Genomic DNA, 10815 nt, shown 5'->3' with positions numbered 1-10815 from the left:
GAGAATTTCGCTCTCTCACCCCTCTTTGTCAAAATCTTGGCATCACTCACCGTTTTTCATGCCCACACACTCACCAACAAAATGGACTTATTGAACGAAAACATCGCTATATTGTAGAAACTGGACTTACTCTTTTAGCCCAGGCTTCTCTACCTCTTTCTTTTTGGGATGATGCTTTTCAAACAACCACTTATTTAATCAACTTACTTCCCACACCTGTTTTACATAATAAATCTCCACATTTCATGATCTATCACAAACCACCTGATTACACTTTTTTAAAAATTTTTGGATGTGAATGCTGGCCTAATTTACGCCCTTACAATCGACACAAGTTAAATTTTCGGTCCACTTCATGTCTCTTTCTTGGAGATAGTCCCTCACAAATGATACAAATGCCTTTATCTCAAAAATAATCGTCTCTACATCTCTAGGGATGTTATCTTTGCAGAACAAAATTTTTCATACAAAAAAATCAACCCAACCCCACTCCAGTTCACTAACCAAACCGTTCCTTTTCCATGTCTTCAACCCTCTATCTTAGGCCCACCTCCAATTCATCAATCTAGCCCATATCCGATTAACTCCATAAATCCCTCACTCTGCACATCCTCTTTATCCACACCTAGTCCATCTCTTTTACATCATACAAACTCAACCCAATCAAGTTATCCCAGGCCAAACTCTCCAAACCAACCCATTACTTCTTCTTCCCCACCGACACATTCTCCTTCTCCCCTAATATCCTCTGCGTCCCCATCTGCTCCAAATCCACCATACCTCATTCCTCCTCGATTGCCTATAATCACACGTTCTCAAACCAATTCCTCCCGTCCACATATACCCACAGATGGCACCATTCCTTACCCATCTCGAACCTGTCTTATTTCCACTAAAATCATTCCCGATGAGCCATCGTCGTTTACTCTTGCTTCAAAATTTCCTGAACGGCAAGATGCCATGGCCAGTGAATACAATGCTCTGGTTCAAACCCAAACGTAGTCACTTGTTCCCCCTATACATGCCTCTAATCTTATTGGTTGCAGGTGGGTCTTTCGGACTAAGCTTCACTCCGATGGGTCGATTGAGAGGAGAAAAACTAGGCTTGTTGCAAAAGGCTTTCATCAACAACCTGGAGTTGACTACACTGAAACCTTCAGTCCCGTAGTAAAGCCCACCACCATTCGGTTAGTCCTCTCTGTTGCCATTTCTCAAAATTGGTCCCTAAGGCAAATAGATGTTCAAAATGCCTTCCTTCATGGATGGCTCAATGAGACTGTTTTTATGGAACAGCCCCTGGATTTGTTGATCCCAAACACCTTGATTACGTGTGTAAACTTCATAAGGCCATCTATGGTCTCAAACAGGCACCACATGCCTGGTTCTCCGAGCTGAGTACTTGGCTCCTTAACTATGGCTTCACAGCCTCAAAAGGGGATCCGTCGTTGTTTATTCTTCATAAAGAAAATTTTTGCATCTTTACATTAGTTTATGTTGATGACATGATCATTACATCCTCTTCATCTGTTGCCACTGAAAAATTTCTTGCCAATCTGAGTCGTGCATTTCCTGTCAAAGATCTAGGGCGTTTGTCTTATTTTCTTGGTTTGGAATTGGATTATTTACCTGGTGGTATGTTGTTGTCCCAACGCAAGTACATATATGATTTTATCAAGAAGACCAATATGACTGAAGCCAACACCATTTCTTCTCCCATGTCTGCCTCCACTAAACTTTCCAAGTTTGAATCTCCCCCTTTTGATAATCCTACCCTGTTTAGGAGTGTTGTTGGGAGTCTTCAATACTTGTCTTTAACTAGACCAGACATTTCTTTCGCTGTGAACAAAATTTGTCAATTTATGCATGACCCTAAACTTACTCATTGGACTGCTGTAAAAAGGAATCTGAGATATCTAAAATTCTCTATCAATCATGGTCTCTTTTTTACAAAACAATCTGGTTTTACTCTTTATGCTTACTCGGATGCTGATTGGGCGGGCTGTCCCGATGATCAACATTCCACTGGAGGTTTCTACATCTTTATGGGTCATCACTTAATTTCCTGGAGCTCCCGTAAACAGCACACTATTGCACGATCAAGTACAGAGGCTGAGTATCGATCTCTTGCTAACACTACGGCTGAGCTTATTTGGTTGCAGACTTTGATCAAAGAACTTGGTTTTTCTCTTCATCATCCACCTATCTTATGGTGTGATAACTTGGGAGCTACATATCTTACTTCCAATTCTATTTATCACTCACGCACTAAACACATAGACATAGACATTCACTTTGTTCATGACAGGGTAGCTGCCAAGACTCTTCAGGTTTCTTTTTGCAGTAGTAAAGATCAACTTGCATATGTCTTTACAAAACCCTTAGTGGCGGATGAGTTCTCCTATCTAAGGACGAGTCTCAATGTGTGTGACACCCCATTGGACTCGAGGGGGCGCATTAACATAAGCTCAACAATGCATCACAGTGGACAAAATAAAAAGCTGAAGCAATACACCTCAGTCGACTCTCCAGAATCTTCAGGAATGCACTAGTGCTGCCAATTCTGTTATGACATTCTATTCCTTGCTTTGTACAGCTATTGTAACGTACAGTCCTTGTAATAAACGTACAGTCAGTGTAACAAACTTTATTCCTTTATTTTTCCGTTCTAATTTGTATTATTTCTATTGCTCTGCTTGTAACCAAATGCTTATATAAAGGCACGACTGATATTGAATATAGTGTGAGGAGAAATCTTTTACAGAAGAATTTTGTCATCTTTCAACCCACCCTTCCCCATAACCCACATCTTCCTTCCTTTCCCTCCCCATCCCTGCACCATTATCAGCGTATAAGATTATTTTTTAAGCGAAGCAAATTCACCTAACTCCATTTTCGGCTCACCTTCAATCTCCCTCGCTCTTCAACAACGGTAACTAGTTGACTCTATACGCTGAGAATGGTGCCAGGGATGGGGAGGGAAAGGAAGGGAGATTTGGGTTACGGGAAATAGTGCATTAATGTTTTTTTTTTTTTTTTTAATTTTTACTTTTCTCTTTTAGGCTGCCAGGTGTTTGGATTTTTTATTTTGCCTTTTTACTATAGTTTAGATTCAGATATAAATTGAGATGTGTTGAGATAGTTTATAAATAGTAGAATAAAAATTAAATTATTTATTATATTTTGTATGAAAATTTGAAAAAGTTATTTTAAAATATAAAAAAATTTAATTATTTATTATATTTTATGTGAGAATTTGAGAAAGTTATAATGATGAAATGAAATGAAATGAATTGAATTGAATTGAGATAGATTTTGAATACAAACGAGACCAAATCCTAAGTGGATTTGCCACATAACTCGGTGTGGTGGTTTCGGTGTAAATTTTCTGTGGCCCTAGCATTACTATACAAGAGGGTAAGGGGTGGCGTGCATTAATTGGATTAATTACACTGCAATCCTATTTTTCATTTCAAAATTTTTATATTAATTGATATTATTCATTTTAAATTTTATCATAGTAATTAATATTAGTAACTTCGTATTTCTACCTCTTATAAATAGATAAATCATATTAAGAAATCTAGACTTTTGGGGAATTTCTTTTCCCTATTACTTGTTATGTTCGCTTCCAAAACTTTGGACCCAACCAAAACGAAGAGTTTTAACTCATTCCCGAGATATTGGGTGTGCTAATAAGTGATCTGCACATGAAAATATAACTGATAATAAGTCAAGATTCGTATTTCAAATGTAAAGAGGTTCCTCTTATATTGAGGGGTAAGATGACCCAAAAAGCCGCTGCTTCTTCTCTAAACAGAAAAATTAACAAAAAGGGTGACAATTTCTCGATCACGAGACCAAATTATGAAACAAGCAAATAAAAGTGGCCGATTTCTTGATCATTCTGTTTAAGACTATTATACCCAGCTAACAAATGAAGAACCTTTTATACAACAGATGACAAGCCCATTGTGCATCAAAATGGTACACGAATCACTCTTCCAGCATAAGTATAAAGCAAAGCATCTGATGAGCAAAGATCAGTCGCTAAAAGATCACTTTAGATCAAACCCAACAGCATCTTGTTTGCGTTAAGCCACACTCTGAATGCCACAATGACAGATTGCTGGTTGATATCTAAACCATCCTCGTAAACCTTTTTTTTTTTTTTTTTTTCCCAACTAATCTTTGGTAACCCACCTTTGACCTCTGATCTGATATCCGCTATAGCTTTGGTCGCTACTGCTCTCTCCCCCGCTTTCTGCACTAGTATATCCTGATTTCCGGCGATGTTTCTTTCCTTTTGAGACCCCGCTATCACTCATGCTCCCATTCAATAAGGGGTCATCTATCCCACGAATCACCCTCCGTGTAGGTGATGAAATGGCGAGGCAACTATCATCTTTTGTTCTTCTTCTGTCCCGGTCATGCCTCTTCATGTTTTGAGAGATCTTTTGTAACTTCTCACCGAACCTTGTGAACCCCTTTTCTACGGGCTCCACTGCGTGGGTTACTGTGAACTTCACATCCTTCACAATCTGTGTGAGAGGCAAACGATGGATGCAGCAGTCTAAATAAGCAATAAAAATAGAATAAAAGCACACTGAAGATTTATTCAGCAAAAGGTTTTACTTAAAAGGCCACTGGTGAAGAGAAGACACCATTTGAAAGTGCACCTGCATAGATAGATATTATGATCCATTTTCCCCAACGTTCTTTAGTATCCACCAAATATGAATGTAGACATCAATTAACAGAAGTAGCCCTCCCCCTATCCATAAAACCCCAAACCTGAGTGAACACATGATTCGATCCCAAGTTACTCGTAAAATGCCAATTAGCTTTCAGTATTGCCTTTCAGAGAGAAAAGAAAGTTTTTTCTTTCCTCAAAACTATAAAACTCTCGTCTCTTTTCAAAATTGTGAAAAATACCACAACTAGCAACAAATTCACCTCAACCACTATACTTAGGAATGAAACTACCAAACCACAAACTGTGTCTTTACAACAAACAATATCTCTATGCAGCCAAACAAAGGATGCCTTCAACATTTATGGTGCCATCAAATAACTATGCAGTAAAACTAAAATTGAACCATCAGTAAGATAAAAGAAACTCACATGTCCCCCACCACCAATAACAATATCCCGAACACTTTCTCTAATAGTCATTCCACTTCTGACCTCAATGTCAGGGTGAGGAAGGCGCAGTTTTGTAGGGCGCTCACTGTCTCTAACCTCATCAGGATCCAAAGGACAATCAGCAGATGCATAGTCTCCAAGAACTGAAACACTTCCAGGGAAACGGTCTCCCATTAGCTCATAAGGTTTTGCAGGAAATACATACAAGTGAACAATAGAAGCAATGCCCATCTGCGCTGGATGAATATATAGACATGTTAAACTTCAGAATTTTTAAATTAGAATTACGATAATCATGAAAAGACTTTTGGCAGAAATAGAAAGAGGACAATAGTTGATTAGGCTTGGTTTATATGAGCACAATGAAACCTTCACACATCCACTCTTCACTCCAATGATATAAATCACACATACCTAACAACACAAACGCTTGACAGTAAAAATGATAGGCAAGAGACAGAATATGAAAGGTCAGAAAAACCCACTTAAAGCATGTTGTTTTACACACTTAGTATAACCTCCATGAAGTGAAGCAATGGATACTCAATCGCTCTAGACTTATTCCAACCAGTGCGTAATCCCCACATAGAGGAAGGCTGGTTCACTTGAAGAGTCTTTTCTATGATCAGACTTGGTTTAGGATATCTTATCCATGGCTTCAAGTTGCTTGATTCATATTAGCATAACCCAAGTGATATAACTATAGTGTACACATGATGTTCCGAGCATAAGGTCCTTTCTATTGAAACACGCGCTGCAGTTCCTAGTATCATGCTATATCAAGTCTAGCCACAAAAGTAAGCCAGCAGAGCAAGAACGAAGTAGAACAAAAAAATGACAAAAATATACAATAAGGTAATGGTTGTGAAAAAAGGCATCATGAATAGAAAAATAATTATTAGCTCTAGTTTGGTATCAACTAACTAAACTGAGTAACATGATGGTTGTCCTAGTTGAGTGAAAAAAGTTTCCATTAGTACAACAATCAAATAACTATCTTTCAAGAAAATACTCAGTTATGGTAAAATATATTAATAAATCTTCTGTCATGGTAAATGAAATCACTTGATAGACAAATAAAGAAGCCAGTGGAAGAGACCATCTACCTCTATACAGATGATGAAATCTTGAACGCTTGACTTAAACTGTAAAGCCTGAGCTATAGGACTTTTGAACAAACCCAGTGCATAGAGAATAGCAATCGCAACACCTTGCCACCAAGTCAAGAATACAATTGATTTAAACATTAGAAACTTAGCCAATGGCTTTATGTGTGCCAATTCATCCTTCGTAGCAGTATAAAATTGAACTAGACAGTACAAAGCCCACGACTGACTGAAATTTAACACCACTGCGATATATGGGTACCTACAATAATAACAACAATCACACCACCAGCAACCAAAAAGGTAAATGACAGTAGATAAAGCAAAACATCAATATCTCACAACAACATACACCCCATTGAGTAAAACAATATCCCCTAATGTCAAATCTTAAGTCATATCAGCATAAAAAAGCAGCAGAAGCAATTGAGAACACTGAACTCCAATTCATGCAACTTCATCTAATAAAAAGCCAACGTACTCTTAATTACTTCACTAAATAAACAGTTCAGTCAATATAACAAAAAGACTTTGCTACAACTTCTGGTCATCAAACTTGGTCACTTCTTCAATTCTATAGCAATTATAAAATTTGGGCAATATTTATCAAATGCTTTTAACACTAAACAACCCAAGGTCAATCATCTCTAACCACAAAAAACCTATCCCAGTGGGGGAAGTGTACCACCTTGATCAAACTAGACATTTCATAAGAAAGCCAAAAAAATTGCAGAGAATACAGAGATGACAGGATTACAAGCACCCAATCATTAATTCTGCAAAACGATACCCATCAATGTTGAAAGACCGTTTAATTTCTACTCACCCACCGTAAGCCCCAAAAGCTTATCACTCCTAGGCCTTGCTCTTGTATATCACCTATGTACTTGGTCTTTTGCCTATTCTTATGATCAATACAATCTTCTTTACCAATAAAAAAAAAAGGCCCAAAAGCTTATCTCATTTACATGAGTAGCAGCCTAAGCAGTCATTTAACAATGAGATTTCAAAGATACAATATATAATGAAAAATTCAACATGGAATAACTGCTGCAGATGCATCGATCACAAGATAGCTACTAATTAAACAATAAAGAACCAAAGTGATGAACCAGAAATTCAGGAGAATTAATATATGATGGGTTTTCAAAACTAAGTACATTTATGTAAAAGTGATACTAGGGGGGATCTTGCTACGCACTCTCAGTATGTGAGCTCCTCCAAAGCTACCAACACCGCATAACTAATATGAGATCATTTACCATAGGATAACAAGGAAAAAATATTAACCATGCAGTTACTACAATGTGAGAAATGATACAGAAACAATATTCCACAATACTAATTCAGGAATATCTTACCCACATCCCCATTTGAATTCTCCTTCACAATATACACCAAAGGCTTCAAGGATTACTGCTAAAATAGCACTTAGAGACTTTATTATCATCTGTCAGAGAAAAAATAAATTATTCTTTTAATACGAAAGAAAGGGACCGAAGAAGAAGAACCATCAGCAAGCCATAAAACTTCAGCAGAACATACATATTGAACAATTCCGATTTTGATAACTTGGTAAAACCATTGGCCTAGTTTCCACGGCTTCAATAAATAGCTCATTGGAAAAGGGTGCTTCACGGTTCCTTTTTCAGAACTGTGCTCTAATAGTGGCGTCTTAGAACTTGCACGCCCTTCTCTTTCCATAAACTCAATTGTCCTCTCTTCCCCACCTTAAAATGAGAAGAAAAAATAAATAAGCAAAAGAAAAAATGATAACTAGTACAATTACAATCAGGGAAGTAAAAAAAATGGCCAATAATGTGAAGCTAGAAATCACAATCTCAACCTGTAAGCAAGAGTAAATATAAGCTAGGAATCTAAAATTACCTAAGCCTCCACCAAAGAATGATCCAAAAAAAAAAAAAAAAATCTCCATCATTAACAAAGCTCTCAAAGAAGACATACCCAAGCACGCAACAAGGTATCTTCCAAAGCAATACATGGCAAAGGACTCATAGCAATCCCGTAGTATCTCGATATCAATACTAATCGATGGGTTCACCAATGATACAAGCTGTTATAATAAGCCAGGTTAGTAAAGGTGAAAACAATATGGGAGCAAACAAAAGCAAAGACACGTCAAATAAATGTTCTGAAACACCTATATGAGAAATTTTAGTTTAAAAAAATTATATAAGATCCGTATTTAGAACTGAACAACAGCATCAACAGCTTAGTAGATACAATTATGAAACAAAACAGATCCAAAACAACAAGCCAAGCCTCCAAATTGGAACATGACAACACCACGGCACAGATATTCTGAAATATTGGCTATCAAATGCCTCATATCACAATCCACTCTGCCAATGACTCTGGCTTTAAAGTGTTTTGTTAGGCAGTTCAACTCAGGCAGTGGCGGAGTCAGTATCCAGCCCAAAAAATTTGAAGCCCCCCCCCCCCCCCCCCCCCCCCCCCCCAAAAAAAAGAAAATAAAAAATAAAAATAAAAACCCTTAAAACCCGGGGTCCCATGCCCCCAAAAAAGTTGTAAAAAAGATACTTCCCCAAATCTTGAAATAACCCTTAACCCCGAAAACTTGAACAAAAAGCCATCCCCTACCCTAAAAAAAAAGTTCTAAAAGTTTATATGACCTCCCAAAAATTTAAAATAGCCCCATGAGCTTAAGAAATCTGAAACTGTCCACATGTCAAAAAGTAATTGACTGGTACCAAGATCGTCAATTTCACAAGAGGACTAAAACTTTAGAGTGAGAGAAAGGAAACATTTATTAGACAAGCTTGAAAAAGGCACTAGGGTTATAAATTCCAGCATTTGGGGAAAGAAATATCAATGTTCTCTATTCGCAGAAGGCATATTCACTAAGACATGTTCTCTATATTCATTATATGATTTGTGTAGCAGAACTCACCGATTCTACTGCATAACATGGCACCATTATGATAACTCCAATCAAAAATTTTTGCTCCTGCAAAATTGAGTGAAAAATCAACCAAGTTATTCATTAAAAACAGGACACATTTGATATGAAAAGAAATTCCAACACTAACAGAGGAGGACCTCAGGATTCTTGTACGCAGACAGGTGCTCGAACACAAGGTATGTTGACAGCACTAGAGTGACAAGGACAAAGGTGCCGGCAACTAGAGTTGCCCATGTAGGTGCCAGGTAGCCCAACAGATAAGTAGTTATCCTCATTGGCTATATTAAATTCTAACTGGCCTTGCAGATATAGCCAGCATAATGGTACTATATCCCAAGTAAATACATAAAGGTGAAAAATTGAACAAGCCGAAGCAAATATACACCTGTCAACGTTCACCGTGAATGATAAGTATATTCCAAGAGTCAAAACGAAGAGATTTAAAAATAAAAATAAAAGCTGCGTAGTATCATATCTACATGCATCCATTGCGAGCCCCCTCTACTTTTTGGCACTGAAACCTACATTGCTCAGTATCCAAAACCAATTTTGACTTAATAAAATCTTGGGGCTGCCATTGTCAAGACTGTTTCAAAAGAGCAAAACGGGATAAAACCCTTTCATAATGAAATACACAAAGACTCGAGCCCTAACGGATAGGGAGGAAAAAAAAGGCAGATAGAAACAAATGTAATAAACAATTTCCACTCATCAAGTGATGGTTTTCAAAAATAATGTACCGCAGAACGAATTCCAAAGACCAACCTTTTTACAATATAAGTTCATAGATAACATTGTGTGTTTCTGTTCATCCATGTCATCAGTCCACAAAGAAAAAAAAAATTACGCATATCGAAATTGCTCGATACAAGTACGCGCTCGATTGGACAAAGATTGAAAAGGTAGAAAGCAATCGGAACCCATCTAGAACAATTTCTAGTAAGAAAAATAAATAAATCAGTTTCGATCCATGAGTTAAGCAAATGGCAGTGCATCATCGTCCATTTCGAAGAAAAATCACGAAAATTGAAAAACGCAGTTCATTGCATTTTCGTACACTTACCCACGAACCAAGCAGATAATTAACAAACAAGCAACAAACTACACGAAGTAAGAGAAAATGACCAAAATAATTTACCTATAGAGGAAAACGGAGTGGCGAGTGGGTAAAGAAAAATACAAAAACAATCGCAGAATTTCGTGGAGTTTGCCGAGGGAGAGAGAGAAAGAAGCAGCAGTTTCGTTCAATTCAAATAAAATAAAATTATAAAAGTCCCAAAAAGATTGGGCATTGGACGTAGCACGTGACTCAGCTGTCTGACACCGTGGACATGACACGTGCAAGCTTAATTTATGTGATTTTAATTTATTTAATGACAATAAAAGCCGACATTTTAAACCGTTAAATTGTTAAAAATTAATTTTATTTGCAAATCTATAATTTGAAAAATCAAGATATATTAGGCCTCGAAAAAGATGCAATCTCATATAATTATTATAATTTTTAAAATTTTAATAAAAAATTAAAAGATAATTTAATTTTTTTAAATCTCAAAATAAAAATTATATTAAAAAATTATATTTTAACAATATTTTATTTAACTTTTAATTTTTTATCTCATT

General features: G+C 36.8%; 1 protein-coding gene across 3 annotated transcripts; it reads right to left on the bottom strand.

The window, feature by feature from the left end:
- Positions 1–3716: 3716 nt before the first annotated feature.
- Positions 3717–10459, bottom strand: LOC121257507 (protein LAZ1-like). 3 transcript variants are annotated; one of them, XM_041158528.1, is made up of 9 exons: positions 10331–10459; positions 9330–9577; positions 9181–9237; positions 8214–8322; positions 7794–7978; positions 7610–7698; positions 6249–6510; positions 5122–5373; positions 3717–4538 (listed from the first exon to the last, which is right to left on the bottom strand). In XM_041158528.1, exons 2-9 carry the CDS (start codon positions 9465–9467, stop codon positions 4182–4184), a joined length of 1449 nt encoding a protein of 482 aa, XP_041014462.1. In that variant the 5' UTR covers positions 9468–9577; positions 10331–10459; the 3' UTR covers positions 3717–4181. The 3 variants fall into 3 exon arrangements, with proteins under 3 accessions (XP_041014462.1, XP_041014463.1, XP_041014464.1); XM_041158529.1 differs by lacking the exon at positions 10331–10459 and adding an exon at positions 10256–10279; XM_041158530.1 differs by lacking the exons at positions 3717–4538; positions 10331–10459 and having other exon boundaries at positions 5182–5378.
- Between the last annotated feature and the right edge of the window lie 356 nt (positions 10460–10815).

This window comes from Juglans microcarpa x Juglans regia, chromosome 3S (assembly GCF_004785595.1).
Source record: "Juglans microcarpa x Juglans regia isolate MS1-56 chromosome 3S, Jm3101_v1.0, whole genome shotgun sequence".
In the NCBI taxonomy this organism is placed as follows: Eukaryota; Viridiplantae; Streptophyta; class Magnoliopsida; order Fagales; family Juglandaceae; genus Juglans; species Juglans microcarpa x Juglans regia.
This window is presented reverse-complemented; position numbering and strand designations above follow the sequence as displayed.

Coding starts and splice junctions, on each gene's coding strand:
- LOC121257507 (XM_041158528.1), bottom strand. CDS start 9,467: ATGAGGATAACTACTTATCTGTTGGGCTACCTGGCACCTACATGGGCA. Junction 7,979..8,213: donor ATACCTTGTTGCGTGCTTGG/GTATGTCTTCTT, acceptor TCTCATTTTAAG/GTGGGGAAGAGAGGACAATT. Junction 4,539..5,121: donor TTATTGGTGGTGGGGGACAT/GTGAGTTTCTTT, acceptor CCTCTCACACAG/ATTGTGAAGGATGTGAAGTT.